At 43.4% G+C, this 21,951-nt stretch overlaps 1 protein-coding gene across 19 annotated transcripts in view; it reads left to right on the top strand.

Moving 5' to 3' along the window:
- Positions 1–21,951, top strand: part of PLEKHA6 (pleckstrin homology domain containing A6) — a 1,822,600-nt gene that overhangs the window by 1,601,843 nt on the left and 198,806 nt on the right. For all 19 annotated transcript variants that reach the window (XM_044076969.1, XM_044076965.1, XM_044076964.1 and 16 more), the window contains one exon: positions 13,103–13,214. In XM_044076969.1, the coding sequence (XP_043932904.1) occupies positions 13,103–13,214 (112 nt within the window). The remainder of the gene's footprint in view (positions 1–13,102; positions 13,215–21,951) is intronic.

Raw genomic sequence — 21,951 nt, 5'->3', positions numbered from 1 at the left:
AAGCTGGAGAATATGGCGATTTCCCTTCGCATGAGGGTGCAGGGGAGCTTGCCCCTCCAAAAGAGAGTGTCTTTTTATGATGGTGTTTTTTTCAGATAAATGGATTTCTAGCACTAGCGCTTGCTGAAATTACCATTGATGATTTAACATGAATACAGAATAAATAAGGCCTAAATTGTGCACACTCCTGAAATAAGTCAGAACATATGCATACTGACCAAATGGAGAGCTACTTCCACTTTGCTTCCAGGCAGCTTCAATGACATATGCAGCTCAGCTGGTACAGTCAGTGGGAATATAGGGTCCACAGAAAGTCCTGAGGGTGGAGATGGCAGCCATCGAGACCATGTGTGACCTTTTGGTTTGTATTGTCAGGGGTACTTATGCCTCCAGACATCTGAGAGGCTCAAACCACACACTTCTTGGCCAGAAATGGGTAACTAGAGTTTTTCTTCCTTTCTCTCTTGAATTTTGCAATTTGTTGCACAATCATGGGAAATAACAGAAAGGCATCAAGAATCAGCCCTAGCATGACATAAGGAACACTTTCACTGCTATTTCTGCATCTCCCCTCTCCATGAAGCAAAAGGGGGGGGGTGTATTCTCCTAAGTGACAAATAGCTACATCTCTGCTCTACACATAAACCTAACAATTCTGGCACCAGTTGCAGTCTCCCAGTCTGGTACCTTCTGCTTCCCACCAACTTTAAGTTGAGGAGCAAAAAGAAAAAGACCCATTTCCAGAGAAGGTACATGTCTAAGCTGTGCTTATCTCTTAAACTGTAGCAAACTACTTGCTACCTGTGTAACAAGCAGCTGCTACAGTTTGTCTCACACAGAGGATTAAAGGGCTTCCAGTTTTCTCTGTAACTGCAATATGCATTGAAGACCAGTCCGAATGGCATGGTATCTGCTGATCCTGCCCCTTAACTTTTTGTTCCAGGGGAGCTGCCCCCTTTGCCCCACATTATCTATGCCTGTGCTTTAGAAGATCCAAAACAGACATGACCCAAACAAATCCTCACTTTACAAGAGAGTACTAGAGAAGTGGTGAAAGTCTTGTCAGCATGTTCACTGTACTCTGACTGTACTCTGGATGTAGTATGTTTAGAGAGCAATGCCTGTGTCTGCAGCCAACTCCCAGAACTGCACTGCCTGCCTGCCTGCATAAAGAGTAAGACTTTCTGGCTGCTTAGTTATTTAGTAAATGATAGATTAGCTGCTGAAACTGAGAGCTCCTAAAAGCAACTTCCCCTCTATTATCTTCACTTCGTAAGGGAACTGCATGTAGTTCCATGTAGTTGATTGTTTAACTTCCTCTTCAGTGGGGACCACAAGCTTTGAGCAATGGAGTAGCTCGGATGAGCTCTCCACCCCACCAGCAAAGACAGTCCATCATTAGGACCTGTGAAAGGTTAAGCTGGAGGAATGGGAGACTCACCCTCACATTAATAGAATCTACATTCTGGGGCCCAGCAATAGGGTTATAACATAAAGAGATGGTCCATCAGCACATAGTGTCTCTTCAGACATGGACATATTATAATCTACTGCAGTACCCACATAATCAAGAATAGGAAAGGCACCTTCAAATTGTGATGACTATATTATCTGGTACCCCTGGACAATTACACCTGTTACAGCAGCTTGCTACAGTTACTACCATAAAATGAATGCTTCTGCCACCATTACTACATAAATCAATGCCAGTACTGTACTTGTGCAACTTCAGTACCTGCTGACCATGCCCCCTAACACTTTGCCTCAACCTAATTACAGATGTAGCTCCACTCATCCTAAATCAGCTGACAAAGCCATCATCTCATGAGCCTTTCTCAATAGCCAAGGATGGCTAATGCTTGAGAGTTTTCATTTCTGAAGTGTTGAAAGCAATATGCTGGGATGTATATCCAAAAAGGATTTCTCCCAGTTTAAGGTTTATGGCAGTGACTGCAGCTGTTTGTGATTCCACCCCATGGATAACACTAGGAAGCCCCTCAATAGGCACACCAAGAGTTAGTTATCCATGTAGGGAAAACACATGGCCCTCCTCTTGCTGCAAGGCATCACCTATAATGGCTAACACATCTCTGAATTCAGAGGAAAGACCTAGAGCAAATCAAAGGAGTATCTTGCCCAGACACCAAACACCAATTTTCCAGAAAACGTTCTTCAAGTCCACTAAACTGTTCAGGTATCAATAACAGCTAGGTATTGACCTCCCAGAACCTGACATAAAGAATGTGCTTACTGGAGTTGGGAGGTATATTTAGAGCTAAGAAGAAACAGAAGTAGAACCGTCGGCCTCTTTTGGAAGGATTGACAAACTCTGTAGAGCTTTTGATGCTGAGCTTGGCCCAGGCACCTGTGAAGCCTTTTCTGTGAGAGACTCAACACTGTTAAGATGTTCTTCACTATGATAATGTCAAACCTGCAGTGCTCTGTTTTCCCTGCACGGCCAAAACTGGAAAGCCAACCCCCCCAGAGATACTTAGAAAGTAGCCAAGGCTGAGACTGTGGGTCTGGTGGAATTCTCTTTGGTCGTTTAATTAGCACCAGTGGGGATGAGATACAGAACATTCAAGGCTGTGGTGTCTCTGTTCTGTGAAGAAGTTACTGCTTCATGGGGAATTGGCTAGGCCCGCAAAAAGAAGAGGGTATGTCTTAGGGGAACTCATAAAAGTCCTCAAGTGTAAGGGCCTGCTTCATTTTTAGAAGGCCATCCAGCAAGTCTTGAGAGGGGCTAATCAAAGAATAACCCCCCTCCAGAAATGAGACATCCACTCTGGACTAGCTGAGCTTCTTCTTCAAGGAGGAAAGCTTTAGCCAAGCCAAGCTTCAGCAATGCTGTCCTGCCTCAGCCCATGCCAGAATGTCTGAACTTGCTTTTCTAGGTATAACCTCAGCACAATCAAAATTATAATGGGCCTTACTATGTGCACTGCAATTTGTAAAACTCCTTTAACCCAGACTTAAGGAAGGACTGCAAGTGTTTCTGGTGCCAGACCAGCAAAAAAGGAAAACATCCTAGAGAGGTGTAATACAAGACTTGAGGAAACTAAGCCTCAGCATGGCAAACACTACCTTTTTTTCCCGGTTCTCTCTTATTTAAACGAAGATTTCTAACTTTGAATACCATATGGCCGACACCATATGGTCGAAGTTAGAAAACTTTGAATTAAAAAAAAAAAAAAAAAACTAAACCTTATGTAGGCAGGGGGCAAGCTGCCCTGCACACCCTATGCAGGGGGCTGTGCCCCCACACCCCCTGCTTTTTAAATATAATGAGACCGCACCATAATGTGATAAAGGGAAGACTTTACTGCACTGTAGTGAGATCTCAGAGTTGGTATATTTAAAGAGTGGGGGATGTGGGTGGTGCAGGGGTGCTTGCCCCCCTGCTTTAACATCTTAGGTGATCTTTTTTTTTTTCCATATTCAAAGTTTTCTAACTTCGATCATGTGGTGTCAGCCATATGGTATTCAAAGTTAGAAATCTTTGTTTAAATAATATAGACCCTTTTTGCCCACCTGTCTACTGACTTAGAGTCTGGTCAGTCAGGAAGGTATTGAAACACGGACACATGTGGATCCTTCTGAAACAGACTGATCATGCAGGAATCTGCCCTAAGATGCCTATCCAGAATATCAGTCCTGTCATCTGCGAAGATGTAGAAGACATTTAATTTTTGAGCACACAAAGGAGCAAAATTTGTATGCACCAGACTGCATTTATAGTATCCATGATGATGAACTCCTTAAGGAAAATGATCCAAGAGTCTTTCTTGCCCAGATATTCAATAAGGGATTTCTAAGGAAAAAGAGTTAGGGCAACAGGATAGTCCACAGTGAACCTTGTGAACATCACCATTTTCTCGATAGCCGTTAAAACAGAAGTAAGGAGTGTGGAGTCATGTTATTACATTTATTTTTCTCAAATAAAATCACATAGGCCCTTTGACTACTTATAACAGGCAAAAGGGAGGAAGCACTTCCTTCAACCACAATCTGAACATATTCAAACATGAATGATGTACATGGGCTAGAAATCAGGTTGCCATAGGTTAAAGACATCCTGCCAGTGCTGCCACAGACTTATAAGTCCTCCATGGGGAGCACTCGGGCATTAGGCCATGTTCCATGGCAGCAAATAAATAAGGATATTTATTTTGGGATCACCAGATTTCCTTACTTAATAAACAAGCTTTAAGTTAGTCTACAGTCTGTATTTAAACAGTTTGTCTAACATGTTTCCCAAGCACTGCTGAGTTCCTTTTTTGAATCTACAGATCCCATTGCCTGTGACAATATGTTTTTATGCTGCTGTTGATCCACAGTCTTTCCCCCTCAGACTGCCCATTTATGACTTAATTTGGAAAATCACTCATCGCTGCGTTAGCATTGTCGCCTCACAGTAAGACGTCCTGTTCGATTCTCAGCTAGAGCGTCTTCAGTGTGGAGACATGCGTGAATGGGCGTACCTTCGTTGAAGGTTGTGGGTCAGGGCCGGCAACTCTGCACGTAAAAATCTACTGCCAATCATTAGCAGATCAGAGTTCCACTGTGGCGACCCCTAATCGGGAAAAGTCGAAAGACACAACAACAACAACAACAACTCATCTTAACTTCAACAACCAACAAAAGAGCAGAACAAAACACTGGCTCTAAATCCAGCTTAATAGTAAACATGTTTTAATCCAAAAACACAAGTAAGCGCTTTCACAATCAAATGAACTGCTTTTTCAGACGTTATCACGTACAATGTAAATCCCCTTTTCAGTACAAATAGATCCCTGCCCCTCCTCTTTCCAATCTACAACCAATTACATTTTTAAAAGGCTCACCAAGTTTTAGATGCTCTTAGTAACTGAACATTTTTTATATCTACGTATTTTTCATAAAGTTTAATTTCTTAAGTATTTGAGCGATAGATATTATATTCTGTATACATTTTACATTTTATATTTTATATGTATTGATCTGATGATTTTAAGGCTGAGTCCCATTTAAAAATGGAATTGGTTGTAGATTGGAAAGAGGAGGGGCAATGATCTATTTGTATTTAAGAGGGGATTTACATTGTATGTGTTAACGTCTGAAGAAACTGTTCATTTGTCTGTGAAAGCGCTTACATGTGTTTTTGGATTAAAACATTTTTACTATTAAACTGGATTTGAAACCATCATTTTGTTCTGCTCTTTTGTTGGTTGTTGGATTAGTTTTAATACTGAGCAGATTATTTATCTGGTGTCAGTTCCACAGAGAAGTATCGAATATCTTCACTTCTACTAATACCCTTAAGATGCCTACTATATGCGTAACCTAGTTCTCTACTCATTGACATAGGACGAAGCTCTGCCTTTCATCCAGACAACCAGAACTCGATTAATGACCCAGGAGCATTGGGTGGGGTTGGGGGGGATCTCAGGACATGTGATTCAACCACATTTCCTGATGTAGATTGGAAATGGATAAAAGAATCTCTGTGTACAATGGGGGTGAAGCTAATGGGGGAATAAATTAATTTATAGGTGGCCCGCCTTCATACTGCCTCATCGTTTGCCCATCCTTTGGGACCTCATGGGCATGTAGGAGGGAATGGTAGGACTTCAGTGAAAATCCTATTAGGGTAAACCATCAGGCAGCTACCCCATAATCCTACCCTTACCCTGTAAAAGGGATTAACTGGTTGCCAGGCTGCACCTCTGAGGTCGCTCATCAATCAAAAGTCACAGAGGAGATAAAAACAGCAGAAAAAAAAGTCTCCATAGCACTTTCCCTTACCTCTTTTCTTTAAGATGTACACATCCACATTTTATTCCATTTTGTTGTTTAATGCCACAATACATTTTTGTTGCTGTCCTCTGTATTGTATTTCTGCCTTGTTTGTTTTTAGCTCTACTCTATACAGTACATGTAGGTTGCAAAAGTCTCTGTAGAGATTTGTTTTTGATCTCTCTGATGTTTTTCGTGTTTCACTGTTGCAGTCATCACATTTGTGTTATCCCTGCCAGGGTAGCCCTCAGTTGGCCCGAATACCAGAGGCTTAGTATTTCTGCGTCAGTTGCTGTTGCTTCAGGACTGATGCTACATCGTCAGTGGTATAAAAACGGGCAGCCAACGCCATTACATCAGTCTTTCTTGCCAAGGAGCCCAAAGCAGAAGCAGTTCACATGATTGCCGGTTGGCTGCTACCCGAGTTTTTCATTTCTGAATTGAAGTCTTCTAAAGCTAAGTTCCCTGTTGGGGATCCTTTTTTCTTGCTCTAACCGATGTCAGAAAAAGTTAACAATTGTCTCGCCTGTGGAAAACAAATACCACACCGAGACTTTCATTCCTACTGCGTCACTTGTTTAGGCCCAGACCACGACGTCCTCTGCTATCGCTTTTGTGCTTTGCTCATTGCCAGAACTATACATTTTTGGGCCCTTATTGTAGCTAGCTATTTTTGCTCTCAGGCCTCGACTTCCGGTATGGCTTTGGTAAGCCATCCGACAACCGATCTTCCAAAAAAATGTAAGGCTAAAGACAGAGACAGACTGCACAGGTCCAAAGCTGCCGATGATGCTTCTGTTAAGCTAGTCATCAGTTCTCCGGTCTTCATTAAGGCACTTTCACAGCCACTGATGCCCGCTTCGGTGGATTTGCAGGCCTCTACCGAGATCCTTTCGGAGTGCAGTATGCCGCGAGACTCTTCTTTGACTAAGGATCCTGCAGATGCCTCTACCTTGGATGGGTCCGGAGCCACTGAGCAGGCACCGGGTTCCTTGGAAGTACTTTGCACTACCGATACTCAACACAGACCAATGACTTCTTTTGCGTCTTCAGTTCTTTCGAAAACTACCGAGTTTCTAAGGCCCAGGGTATGAACCACACCCAAAAAACTGACGCCCCAAGCTCAGGTCCCTGCTTCCTTGCCTCAATCTCAAATGCTTAAAATGGCAGAAGACCTTATAATGCTTATCAGGGGAAACCAGGCTATCCCTTCCAAAAGAAAGAGATTTGTCCCCAGTAGTTTTGTCTGAACAGGAGTCTGATGACTCTGATGCATCTGAATAGGAAGATTTACAACCCCTCTCTGCTTTTGAGGATTCTGATGCAGAGGAATCTATCCCGTCAGCCTCTCCACCCAAGGACTTTTCCTTTGGGGAAACCCTACATACCTTAAGGGAGCATTTCCAATGGGAATGTCAGGACTACCCTCAGTCAAAAAAGAGACTCAGGGAATTCTTAGATCTTCCACAGCACAGACCTCTGGCTATTCCTCCTGTCTTGGATGTTATGGATGATGTTCTTATGGAGTCCAGTCTGACCCCTGACACCCTCCCTCCTGCTCCCAGGAAACCTGACAGGTACTATAGAGTCTCTGACTCTCACAAATTTATTTTCAAAAATCCTACTGCTGACCACAAGGTCATCTCTCAAGGACCTAAAGGAATCGAAGCAACTTTAGCTAAGAATCCCACCCCCTCAGATAGGGATTCCAGAGCATTAGACAGATGGGGTAAAAATGTATGCACCTCTGCTACTCTTGCTATAGCATTAAACTGTCAGTTCCATATGCTGAAATATCAGCAACATACCAAGGAACTCCTCAAACAAAAAAAATCTTCCTTCCCTGCTTGTGCAGAAACTAAAGAGTTACAAGACCTGATGCATTCTGCAAATCAAATAGCTAAGCACAGTTTACAATGTGCTTTTGATGCCCTAGAAGTATCTTGCAGGGCAGCAGTCACCGGTTCTGTACTTATAAGACATGCTTGGCTTAAGGAACAGACCTTGCCAGACCATGTCAGATCCAAATTATTGGACACACCCTTGCACATAGACAACTTATTTGGCACCAAAGCAGAACGGGTCCTAAAAAAAAATGGAAGAAAAAGCTAAGTCTATGCAGACAGTTAAAGACTTCTTACAGGTCCAGCCACCAAGGTTCAGTAGGCATTGCCCCACCAAGCACTGGTCCTTTCCTGCCCCCCCCCCCAGGTCAGCTCAGCCCAGACCCAGGGGAAGCAGGCCCCTCAGACAACAGCCCCAGAGAATGCAGAGATCTAAGCAATGGAGTTCCTCCTCTTCAAAACTAGGGAGTGCTAAGCCACCCCCTTATGGTAAGAACTCACAATGACTTTACACTTCCACCCCCTACCTCTGCCCACCTGCACTTGCCCCTAGGAGAAAAACTCTCTTTTGATGCAAGCAACTGGGCCACCATTAACGACGACCACTGGGTCCTCAACATAGTGTCCCAGGGATACAAATTTTATTTTCGCACTCTGCCAACCCCTAAAGGCCCCCCCCCCCAGTCTTCCCCCAAACCAGTGGGCAGAGGGTAAAAAGCAAGTCCTTTCCCTCCTCTCTATAAGGGCAATAGAGCATATTCCTGCAGAATAGTCAGGCCAAGGTTTCTACTCCAGACTCTTCCTGGTACCTAGAAAAGAGGGCACATGACACCCCATCCTTGACGTATCCATTCTAAGCACCTTTCTGGTGATACCAAATTTCAAAATGCTCACCTTTCAGCAGCTTTTTCCTATGCTTTCCAAGGATGCTTGGCTAGCCACCCTAGACCTAAAAGAGGCCTACCTATGCATCCCAATCAGGGAATCATGTAGGAAATACCTACGTTTCAGAGCAAGGTCACTGCACTTTCAGTTCTCTGCACTTCCCTTTGACTTATCCACTACTCCCAGAGTTTTCACAAAATGTCTTGCTCCCGCATTGCTTTCTGCAGGCAAAGAAATATTCAAATTTACCCATACTTAGATGACTGCCTGAGGCAGACAGTCAGGAGAAGCTGCTAAAGCACCTGACCTTTGTAAAAGACCTTCTGACCTCACTGGGGTATACTATCAATGTAAAGAAATCAAAACTAATACCCACACAAAAAATTGTATTCCTGGGAGCAAGCCTGGACACAGCATCCCAGATGGCATTCCTTACACCAGAAAAACAAACCTACCTGACAACCTACTTCTCTCAACTATCCACCAGGACCCAGTTATCCGCAAGGAAAATCCTGCAAGCTCTAGGTTCATGACATCTTGCATTCTACTCATTCCATATGCCAGACTGCATATGAGGAAACTACAATGGTACCTAAAAAGCCTTTGGTGTCAGCACTCTCAAGACCTGGAAACTCTTATACCAATGATACCTTGTCTAAAGAAAGATTTTCTTTGGTGGGCAGCAGCATGCTACCACAACAAGGAACTTCCCTTCTCACTACCCTATGCCACCCAGACCCTCACCACAGATGCATCAGACTATGCCTGGGGTGCACACCTGGATGGCAGGTGCTTTCAGGGCCAATGGAGCCCAAATCAAATACATCTGCACATCAACCAAAAAGAAATGTTAGCTGTTCAGCATGCCCTGACAGCTTTCAGACCCCTACTCTCCCCGGGGCCTCTGCTGATCAAAACAGACACCACCACAGTGATGTGGTGCATCAACAAGCAGGGAGGGACTTACTCTTATCCTTTGTGCAGGCTCGCCATGACCCTTTGGCACACGGCCACAGCCATGCAATTACACCTGTTAGCACAATTCCTGCCAGGCTCTCTAAACTCTCTGGCAGACAACCTAAGCAGAAACCTGATAGAGCCACACGAGTGGCAGCTAGACCAATGAACCTTCACCCTTGTAACCCAGAAACAGGGCACCCCGAAGCTAGACCTCTTTGCCTCCCACTCCAATCATAAGCTCAGCAAATTCTGCACCAGGGAACCTCACAGCAAGGCCTGGAAAGTGGATGTTCTATCCTTTCAGTGGGTAAACCTCTTGGTCTATGCATTTCCCCCTCTACCACTCATTTCAAGGGTACTGCTCAAAATAAGGGAGGAAAAACCGAGGACAATCCTGATTGCCCCAGACTGGCCACAACAGCACTGGTACCCACTGCTGGGCAGCCTGTCACCCCTGCCACCATGGCACCTGCCTCAGATCCCAACACTTCTGACCCAGAGGAATGGAGAATTCATGCATCCCCAATTGCAAGACCCTCAATCTGTCAGCCTGGCTTATTCCCTGACCTCTCCTCAAGCTGTCAGTCTAAGCAAACAAGTTCTTGATGTTATACATAAGGCCAGATGCCCCAGTACTAGAAAGTCTTATGCTGACAAATGGAAAAGGTTTTGCACGTGGATCCAGGCTAAGGGAGCTGGAATGGCACAACCCACCCTACCTCTCATCTTGGATTACCTGGAAGACCTAGTACACAAGGGTCTGTCCTTCTCTTCTATTAAAATTCATGCCTCTGCCATCTCTGCTCATTTCAGCACAGAGCCACCTCTTTTCTCGCACCCTGTCATTAAACAGTTCCTAAGAGGGGCTAACAACTTGAGGCTACCCAAAATAGCTCCTACCCCAGCTTGGGACCTAAATTTTGTGTTGGAAAAGCTCACCTTGCTCCCCTTTGAACCTGCAGCTTCAGCAGAGTTAAAATTTCTCTCTTGGAAGACAGCCTTGCTTATGGCCATCACTTCATCTAGAAGAGTATCAGAGCTACAAGCACTTATGGCTGTAGAGCCCTTCATCATTTTCCATGCTGACAGGGTCTCCCTCAGGACTAACCCATCCATCATGCCAAAAGTGGTGTCCAGTGTGGCTCTCAACCAATCCATTTACTTGCCCACCTTTTTCCCTAACCCACAATACAAGGATTCTGCACTCTCTAGATGTGCACAGACAGCTCAGATTCTACCTGGACAGGACTAAACCTTTTAGAAAAAAATGATCAGTTGCTAGTCAGCTTCACTGCAGGAGCAGAGGGCAAGGCCATATCCAAGCAATTTCAAAATGGATAGCACATTGCATCCATTTCTGCTACAAACAACATGGAAAACCTCCCCCCAAGGGGGTCAGGACACATTCCTTCAGAGCAACCTCCACCTCTGCAGCTTTCCTGAGAGGGGTCCCCACCAGGGATATCCTGGAGGCTGCAACATGGACTTCTGTTCATACCTTCACCAAGCATTACCACCTGCCTATCTTCTCCAAATCCAGGGCAGGCTTTGCTACTACAGTCTTGCAGAGCATCCTAGCCAGCCACCAGTCTTCTTGATTGCCTCCACCCTTCTCTTCAGTTTTGGGAATCAACCCAAATGTGATGACTGCAACAGTGAAACATGAAGGATATATTACAGTTGTATACACTTACCATAAATGTAGATGTACGAGTGTATTCACTGTTGCAGTCCTGTTTTCCCTCCCTCCATCCCCCTTATCTCTCTCTCTCTGTCTCTCCTTACAACAAATTTTTGGTATTTACTTTCTACTGGTGGTGTTCTTCCACCATGACCTAGCTCCTTATTGGGGGCTCCTGACAGGGCAAAAAAAACTGATGTAATGGCATCTGCTGCCTGTTTTTATACCACTGACGGCCTGACGTCAGTCCTGGAGTGACAGCAACTGATGCAGAAATACTAAGGCTCTGATATTCGGGCCAACTGAGGGCTACCCTGGCAGGGATAACCCAAATGTGATGACTGCAACAATGAATACACTTGAACATCTACATTTATGGTAAGTGCACACAACTGTACTTTCTGCCTTTTGAGTTCTGTCTTGCACACAACAGAAATTATTTTCCATCCATTCCATTCCCTTCCCCTTGTACACTGTTATGAGGAAGGTGGGGCAGCTGAGTTGTAGGGGAGCTCAAGCTGTTATATACAAAGGCAACTATTTTGTTAACGTATGCCATAGCACCCTTTGAATGCACAGTACTGCAAGTTGTTTTCCCTATCCCTAAGTGGGTTTTCTCTGGCTACTCCATTTTCAGCCTATTTTCCAAATACATACTAGTTGACTGGCCACACTAATCTAGCCTGTCATATGTATATACACTCATACATATGTATATGTTTGCATCAATATATATATGCATTGTGATCTCCTGAACTATAAACAGCAATGTACCATACTCTTAGTATATAAAGAAAGAAAAACAAACAAATGTCTGCCCCCTGCATCCATGAAAAACCTTAAATATTCTTATCCCCACTGTACTGTAATCCCTCTCTATTTAAATACACTTTTCAATCAAGCAGTGATTTAGTTAAACAATACATAAGATCACTGCCTCAATGAAAAATGCCATTGACTAAATGAGTCTCATCCATATGATGTGTACATAGGTAGTTTGTATTCACTCTTTGCCTTTTCCTTGTGACTTTGGTCATGGCTGAAAAGGGTCCATAGGTCAGCCCACTCACCTGACTGACAACTGAGAGATGAATGCTCCAATTCAGTGCATGTCCATACAGCCACACATGCATCAGCTTGGATAGAAAGAGATGTCCACTGCAGGCCCTGCCTACTCCGTCATCCTCCTCCCCACCCTCGAGGCACAGGAAGGATCCAATTTGCAGGGTTGACAGCAAGTCTCAGAAATGGCCAAATGTTTGATCAGTAGACTTTACAGTAATGTTTTGGTGGGTAAATATGCTGTACCTCCTATACACCTAGCGATGAATGATATGTAGGGTAATTGTGGCTTTGGGAAAGCTGGTTACATTTTAAGACAGTTTGACAAAAAAATAAAATTCAAGTACAAAGAGTGCAGCTGACCACTGTACTCCCAGAAAGGTATGTTTGAATCAGCTACTTGGTCCTACCAGGCTGGCCTTTTATAACCCTGGATGTGGTCCAGAATGTTGGCACTGCAGGCAGGCCCCTGTCCTTGTGCCACTGTCTTCATTTTTTGTAATACTTCCACACAACAGTTGAATGTAGTTCAGAGTTAGAACGTAAAGCACTGCTGGCCCCTGTGTCTGTACCACTCAAATGGCTTTTTTCCTTATTTAAACCCATCATTTGTTACGTACTATTAAGATGGTTGAATTATTTAAGCCGTATTGGCACTGTAAGACCAATTACATCTGTTGAAAGTTTTGCTGTCTCAAACTATTGAGGTGTAGCTTCTGTTGCAGGCCTAACAGACTCTGAGGGAAATTTTAAATCTGCGATTCTTTTAGAACTGTTGCATCAGTATGTGTATTTTTAAATTTGATACAAGGATGTAATTTTGCTGTTTTTCACAGAATTGTTCAACCTTGATTATTATAAGTGCCTGACTTCCTTTGATCTGTCTTCAACCTAGAGTGAAACAGTACAACGGCATATCCAAAAGGAGCTGTGGAGGATTCAGGATGTTATGGAGGGGCTGATGAAGAGCAATCCTTCTCGAGGGACAGACACTGCCAAACACAGAGGTCAGTCTTTTGTCTAATGTTCACAGTCTCACATGATTGGGTTTAGGTTAATTTTTGGCTCGTAAGATCTGTTAAAAAAATATGTTTAGTTGCCAGCAGATGGCAGTAGTACTTGCTGCAACAAATCAGTGAGCCTGCAGAAACTGATCTCTCACCATCTACTTTTCATATAGGTTGAGAGGTATGTAATACCCGTCTTCTCTTCACTTATGTGGTCTTCAGGAGAAACAGTTGGAATCCTGGTGTATGTCGTACAGGGTTCTGTGACTGTTTTTGTATCAGTCATTTCCTAGCTAAACATGTAGTCACATTATATGAACATAAGTGAAACTGACTCATCCATAATCATAGAACAGCTTAAAAGGGAGTCTATAGAGCAAAGCACTTGCATCTGTAGTCACCCATACATAATAGCATTTGAAGGTGTACATGTATAGGTATTTTAGATAAAACAATACATTTTCACAGTAGGAGTCACTCCTGTTGCTGCATAATTCCTTAGCTATAGAAAGTAGCTGTAAATGGATGCTTGCCATCTGGTCTGACTTTCAAATCGTTCATATATCAACATCACAGAGCTGGTCTTTTCACTTCGTCCAGAACATTGGTTGATGGATAGCTTAAAAGGAAGAGCAGCTTACAATGATTAGCTTTTGCCACAAGAAGTGATCAGCCTCAATGCCACTCCGGGATATAGAGAGATAAAGCCTTAACTATGACCCAGCTGACCTGGGCTTGATTAGCAGCTCAGATGACTGACTCAGCAGGAGGGAAGGATTGGCATGCTTGTTGTGGGATGATGACGCTCACTGGTGACACTCTCTAATGGGAGGCATGGTCCATAGGTTCATAGGTAGTTACTAGGCTATCGGCCCAAGGGCCTACGTAAGCCTAGCCAACAAGGTTCCCTGGCTTACACCACCCAAGAAAGTTATTTTCCTGTGCCACTGTCAAGCAGAGACACAGAAGTGATCCCCAGGGTGTATTTCCTATTTCCCATCCACTCATCAAGATTTTTCTTGAAGAGTGCTCATGAAGAACTATGCTTGACATAGATGGTTAGCCTGTTCCAGAGTATGGGAAGTCTCTGAGACAGGAATCTATCCCTCCAGCATGTCCTGTTTATTGTGGTGACAAAGTTTAGGTCCCTAGAGCGTGTAGCTCAGAGGGATTGGGATTTCTTTAGGTGTAGCATGTCCAACAGCTCTGGGTTTGACATAGCTTTATATGTTAGGCAGAGATCACCACAGAGTAGGCGATATGCTATGGAGTAAAGCTGGAGTTTTTTGAGGCGGTCAGTGTAGGGCATCTGTTTGAGGCCACTAATCCTCTTTCTGAGGTACTTCTGTGGCCTTTCCAGCTGCTGCAGATGTCTTGTGAGGTACATTCCAAAAGGGGCGTTGTACTCTATAATGGGATAAATGAGTGTCGAGTAGAGGGGAACAATGACCTCTTTTTTCCTGGATGAGAACCCTTTTATGATGAGGTGTGCCACTTAGAAGGACTTCCTGACTACTGTGGCAATGCGACTATCAAAGGAGAGACTACTGTCCACCTGGGTCCCAAGGTCTCTTATCACACATTCGGTGTTAAGTAGATTGCTGCCTATGTGGTAGTTCATGGGTACAGAGTTTTCACCAAAGGGGATGACACTGCACTTTTTGGCATTGAGCTTGAGGCCATGGCTCTGACACCAGGCATCTGTCTCAGCGAGGCCCTTCTGTAGGATGTCCACATCATTTGGGGACTTGACTATGGCTCCTAGTTTGCAGTCTTGTCCTTAGATGCATCGAGCAAGTGTGTGTGTGTGTGTGTGTGGGGGGCAGAGAAAGGGAAAAAGTGGGTAGCATATATAACATTTAAAAAAGATGCCAGACACAGGTACAGACAGCTGAGCCCCCAGGATGTCGATCTACAACCAGCCCCAGGAACACTAGAGGAAGTCTGGGGAGGGTGTTAGGAAGATACTGGTAGACCTGGTGTGAATGTAGGGTATTGATGGCTGGGCTGGTATAAATGAGGTCCAAGGAGCCCCAAAAATGAATCAGTCTCAAGTACTTTTGTTTTCTGGACCATCTAAGTAAGTTCCAGAATTCTAAGTATCCAGTTGCAAGTCTTTTTTTTTCTATCTTTTTTGCATTATTTGTAGACTGTTATGAAATAGTTGTGAAGGTTTTTATTTCGACTGTATGACAAATTTCTGTGGCTCACAAAATCCCAGAGGGAGAATGGGCTCAGCCCCTTCATTCCTCTCCCTCCCCTTGTTAGGTCCTCTACTGCTGGGACTGCTAACTGAAGCACAGTTGTGTGGTTCATAAACTGGCAGGGCTCCCTTCCCTCTGTACCACACAGCAGACTATTATGCTTTCTAGGATCTTACAAAAATGATTTTTTAGTGATCTCTCACTGGCCTTTGTTTCAAAGGTGTGTAGAGTTGAAAAAAGACTGGCATGAAAAGTCACCCAAACGAAAAGTTTGTGATTGTTAAGAAATTAACTATCATCAAGAAAGCTGCAACCTTTCCCCTGCATTGTGTGACATCAGGTTGGTTCTACTTTCTAAAGCTGAAGTGGGCAAAGCCATCAACACCCAGGACAGAAGCTTTTCAGTTCCCAAAAAATATCCTAAAAAAACAATTTGATGATTTGTAATTCACTGTAATTTTGATAGACACAGATGTGTGTTTATAATGTGCATGAATATGTACATATGTATGTGTGTGTCTGCGTCAGGGTTGCCAGATTTCCGACTGGCCGGGTAGGGACAAAAAAAAGAAAACGGTCTTTCATGCTAAGTGAGGACCAAAAAACCCTTCATCAAAGAAAGTAGGTAGGCCATCATAGGTATTTTTGGAACAGCAGAGTCTTTGTAAATATTTAAATGCAGCCCCAGCTAGTATTTCTCTTTCTTCTTCATGATACCAAAAGATAATTCCTCATTATCCAGTCTTGCCACCTCACAAAGAAATTTGGGATGTGATGGTGTTTAATTAGAGGTTTTGCACTTCTCCTTTTCTGCTATTCAAGGTTTTGAATTGCATAACTTACATAATACAGTGCCAGGGTTATTACTCTAGTAGGAATAAGCAAAAAAATCACATTTGTATAGTAGAAGACACCACCTGTTTGCTTCCTGACTCATATGAAACAATATTTTGAAGCTTGTCTCCTCTGCTAGCACATTAGGAAAACATAAAAATAAATGTTCATATGTTGTTGATGCTTCCATAAGGTTAGCAAAGACTGTAGTAAGTGAAAGGAGTACGATGACATTGTTGGCTGAGTGTGGTAAAGGAATGAGAGCATTTTGGACCCTTGCTTGAGAGTAGACTTTTGCCATTGCAGCATTAACACTTAGACTCATTTAGTTAGGACTTAGTGAGGACCAAAAAGAAAAAAAACCCACAAAAAAACGGTCTTTAAACATGGGGCTACTTCTGTTTAATACGGAACATCAGGCAGTTCCGCATTAAACACAAGTAGCTCTGTGTTTACCAATTTTTGATTGGCCAATATGCCAGTATATGAGCCAATCAAAAAACTCGCAAAAGGGAGCTGTGTTTAATGTGGAACTGCCTTATGTTCCGCATTAAACACCAGCAGCTCTGTGTTTAGCGATTTCTGATTGGCCCGTATGCCGGTATACGAGCCAATCAAAAAACTTGCAAAACAGAGCTGTGTTTAATAAGGAACTTCCTGATGTTCCGCATTAAACACAAGCAGCTCCGTGTTTAGCGATTTTTGATTGGCCAATATGCCGGTATACAAGCCAATCAAAAAAAAAAAGTGGACGGCTGTTTCGCCGGGATTTAAACCGGCAGTGCAGGACTCTGGATAGGGCTGCTGATCCCGGGACAGTCCTGCTCAAATAGGGACGTCTGGCAACCCTGGTCTGCATGTGTGTGTGTGTGTGTGTATGTGTGTGTGTGTGTGTGTGTGTGTGTGTGTGTGTGTGTGTGTGTGTGTGCGTGCGTGAATATATATGTATTAAGTTTTCCATTCAAGTGCTGTAACTCAAGAATTATCAGCTGCGATGTTCAGAAATGAATTTTTGAATGTTGCTATTTAAGTGTATGAGACTGTAGTACAGTAGGGATCTGGGAATCAGCACTGCAGTGGGAAAACAGCAGTCTCAGAGTTGGTATATGTGGTTAGCAGGGGGTGTGGGGAGGGCAGGGAGCTTGTTCCCCTCCGACAAAATAGTTTTTATTTTTCTTCAAATCATTATGATTCAAGGTTTTGTTTATTTGAATCTTTGTGATTCCAAACAGTTTTCATTTATGTCTTAGTGTTTGAACTTTGTAATAGAGGTTGAGGTCTCTAGAGTGGGTGTTTCTGCCACTACTGGACCTACAAATGTGTAGAAGGTCAGAAAGGATGGGGTCATTAGAGGCTCTGTATGAGAGGTGGAGATCTCTCCTTAGCAGTCTGTAGGACATCGAGAAGAGGGACAGGGATTTAAGGCAGTCAGAGTAGCTTTTGTGATTTAGCCACTTGATTTTCTTGAGGAGAAAATGTTGGTCACTCTAGCCGAGTGAGGTGCTTGGTAAGGTACATACCAGCTGGGGCGTTATATTCACTGATTGGCTTTGAGTGCAGTGGAGTGATTACCTTCCTAGATTTGGCTATTTTGTGCTGCAAAAGACTTCCTAAAAGTAGTCAACATGTGGTCTCTGCTATGTTCGTTCGTGGCTCATTTCATAGAGCCTACTTTGAGCTCACTGTAGAGAGTTTTTACATTAAGGAGTCTTGGGACTGCATAATATAAGGTGGTCTGGTCTCTCTGAGTAGGGAATAACACATGAAGGCTGTAAGTGGAATTTTTGCATTGGCCAGAGGGCTAAGTTTTCTCATAAGTCAGTTTTTCCTGCTTCTATAAATTTAGCACATTTGTGGTATGCTGCTTGTTACACACTGGGTTTTAACAGTGCCCAGTGTAGATGTAGGCACCTAGAATTGTCATTATCCCTATATAACTACCCATGAAACTTCAGTACTCAATTTATGTGCTGGTAGATTAGCTATGTATTCGGAATTTAGAATACGTGACATCATTTCTTGTTAGCTCAGTACAATTTTGAATATCTTCTGATTGCCTTTTTTCTAGGGTGGCTACTTTTACCTCATATCTAGTTTTGCTTGATTTAATTAGAGCATAGATTACTCTGTTAGCCTTAGCAACAGAGTTTTTTGGCATTGGCTGAATTAGATTTGTTTTTACATCCAATCAGCCTTTTTATTTTATTGTAGCACCTGTTTATATTAGGATTTCACCATAAAGATTTATTCTTAAATGTGTGGTTACATTTATTTCAGAGGGGGGACATATGTTTCTATGCAGGTTTTTTTTTTTTTTTTTTACGTGTTCATAGAAATTGATGGTGAAGGATTTCACATTTGTAGCACGGTCCTCAGGGTGGAAAGGAAAGTTGAATTTTAAAAGGTAATCACTCCGCTTTAATAGATTTGCCTTGGTATAATGCCTGAATAACAAGTTATTGGAAAATGCTTCCAGATTGACTAACGGTCTGATCTGACTAAGGAGGGTGTTACAAATGTACGGAAACAAAGCTGTCCCATATTGTTAAGCATTAAGCCCAAGAGTTTGCCACCCCATCTTTGGGGTACAGACTAGCTGGCCCAATCAAGTTGTGTTTATGAAGTCCAGAAATATCTGGGCATACATGTTTGTGGAAGTGGAAGTTTCACATTTAATGGACTGGTATTTGAAGTCTCCGTAACAGAATATTGCTTGAACAAATGTTTCCATGTCAGATATAGGAGTCATGGGCCAAGGGGTGTCATAGAAGGTGTCCTATAGTTGGCAATAATGTGATATGGATTTTGTGAATGGTAAGTTGGGTATGGAGATGTTCCAGGTCATTATCCTGCTTAACAAGTCTGGAAGTGTAATTCTGTTGCACGACTATGTAGACACCACTGCCTTTAGTGCTTTCATTCTGTATGGTAGGCATTGACATCTTGCACTGTTGGGGTGATCTCAGTATTCTTGAAAAAGGTCACCATGATAGTGTATATATTGATGCATTCTAGGTTATGGAGTGTCTGCAGAAGGTATAGTTTTCTGTTTAGTTTTCTGGCATTTAGCAGTAGTAGCTTCATTTTTCCCAGTTTAATTTAGCTATGTTGGAAGCATTTATAGACTGACTTTGCAAAAAAAAAGGCACCATGAATTGATAAGGTCTTTGCCAGTGTATGAAAGCCTTGGAGTGACATTCCTGGCAAAGCAGTTAGGACATGTAAACTAAGCCCTCCCAGGAAGATATATATTGTACCCCATTTGAGTAATGCCAGATGCTAAGCCAATTGTTTCAGTCATTTCTTGTTTATATTATGGTATCATTCTAGGTGATGCCAAAATACTGCTCAGGACTAGGTTCATACCTGCTTCAAACACATCTTTTGAGAGCTCCATCATACTTATCTTCATATAGTCCGGGGAGGTATGCATCAGGTCATTTACTCCCATGTGTACTATGACTGAATCATATGTGTACTTATGATGTGAGGACTTGAGTGCATGTGCTATGTGGCAAATACTAGTTCCTAATAGGCAGCTGTCCGAGACCCTCTCTTTGCTCAGCCTGATGAATTGTGCATCAGTGTGTCTTACAATGGAATCTTCTGTGACTAGGGTGCTTGGCTGTTTGGAGATTTGCCTTATGAGCTTACAAGTTAAGACCCCATGAGTATAAGTGCATGCTTTGTGATGGGTGCTGCTAGAACTGAGTGTTTTCATGGTTGTTGAGAGTACTTGTTGCTATGTTTGCATTTGGAAAAGGAGGAAAGGCCTTCCAGGTCATAAAGTAATCCTGCTGGATGGTGGAGAGAACCAAGGTGTCTGGTGATCAGCCGCCAAACTGGGAGAGAAGGAGAAAGTCTGAGGGTCAAGGGGACCTGGCTGAGAGGAAGGGAGGGCAGATATTCAGATAACTGTAGATTTGTCAGGAAAGGAAGGCTTCTGTGTCCTGTGTGTTTTCGTAGGCTTGTCTGAGAATACTTCCCTAGGAGTCTTCCTACCTTTGGAAGACTGTCTAGGTTGCCTATGCAAAAAAACAGTCTTACTAGGGTAGTTCCTCTGAAACTTGAGACTAGGGGAGACAAAGATCTGCTTCTAATCTTTCATCACCTTACCTTGCTCCTGTAAGGTCTTAAAAAGGTCAGGTAAAGCAGTATCAAACAACTTTTGGTTATCCAAGGGAGCATCCAGAAGCTTTTTTTGATATCATCTGGCAAGGCATGAAGGCAAAGCCAGGAGTAGTGCCTCATCACAAAGAAAGAGACAGCAGCTGTAGAGAATGCATCTGTTGTATCATGACTACATTTGATGACGTGACTGGCAGCCTGAGAGGTGGAACTGAACAAGGAGAGAGTTTTGAGGCTTTAACCTCAGAGTCAGGCATATCAGAAACAAGTTTCTCAATCTAGGAAAGAAGGAGGAGTATGTACCTAGTCATATGAGTCTGGTAATTGATGGCCCTGAAGGCTAAGTTAGCAGAAGTGTTTACCTTTTTATCAATCCTTTCAGTGGCTGCATAGCTGGCCTTAGGCATAGGCCAACTAGGCAGCTGCCTAGGGCGCCGATCTAGCAGGGGTGCTTTTCCAATATTTATTTAGTGTAGGAAGACCAGGATGGGAGCACTGGATAGTGTGGTGGAGGGGGGTGCCATGGAGCCCTTTTGCCTAGGGCACTAGTTCACCTAAGGCCACTCCTGAGTGGCTGTACTGTCCTTATCTGAATGTAGGAGTATGGAAGAAGGCAACAACATAGAAGGCTTATCAGTAGAAAGAAATCATGGCAGGATCAGAATAAGGGCATTTATACAGCATCCGTCACCTTATAAAACTTATCAGGTTTCTTAGGAGCTGTAGGCTGAGAATTTGGTGCCAGGAAAGAAGCAGAAAAAGTAGCCAACACAGGGGGGGACAACTAAAGGTTTAGGAGAGTCCAGCTGTAACAGTGTATAATACCTCTTCTGTATGTCTGAAACTTGAGAAATATCCCGTTTGAAATGCTCCATCATGAGCAGGAGAATCAGGAATGACAAATTCCTCCTCCTCAGATCCATAATCCAAAGGAGAATGTAACTGGGAGGAACAGGCTAAGGAGTCAGCCTCAGAATCAGAATCCCTGTCGAAGACTCTGTGTCCCAAGCCCTTTTAGGGGTACAGGATTAAGGATGAGCAGGAACTGCAACCCCCCTGAGGAGGCTTTAATGCCACCAAGGAACTGAATAAGCCTTGAGTAAAGTCCTGCCATTCCTTTTGTGGATCCCTTGGAATAGATACCACATGCGCAGTCTTTTTACTTTTCTTCATAGGGGCATCCTCTCTGAAAAATCTTGGATGCTTGGACCCCTGCCTAGATTCAGTCAAGGTACCTAGTACTTCTTCCTGTACAAGAATTTGTGGAATCCCCTTAGGCCCCTCTTAAATTATCAGCTGTGGTTCTTCCTCAACGTTTGCAGCAGACATTTGCAAGGCTTCAAAGGATGTGCAAGAAGCAAGTTCTATAATGGCTTCCAAGAAGGTCACGTCAGAGGAAACCAAATGTAGCACCAGGCTGTCCTCTGGGTTCTCACAAACCTCAAGAGAGACATCTGGTGGGGACTGGACAGCAGCAGTCTCAGGACTAGACTCCTTGGCCTTCTTCTTCAGCAGTGGCTGTACATTGGGGAAAGTGGATTCTGCAGTGGTACCTTGGGCCAAAAGCTTGA

The sequence above is a fragment of the Protopterus annectens genome, chromosome 7.part0, assembly GCF_019279795.1.
Source record: "Protopterus annectens isolate FY-2018-M chromosome 7.part0, PAN1.0, whole genome shotgun sequence".
NCBI lineage: Eukaryota > Metazoa > Chordata > Ceratodontiformes > Protopteridae > Protopterus > Protopterus annectens.
Note: the sequence above shows the minus strand (reverse complement) of the source record. Positions and strands in the feature narration are given on the sequence as shown.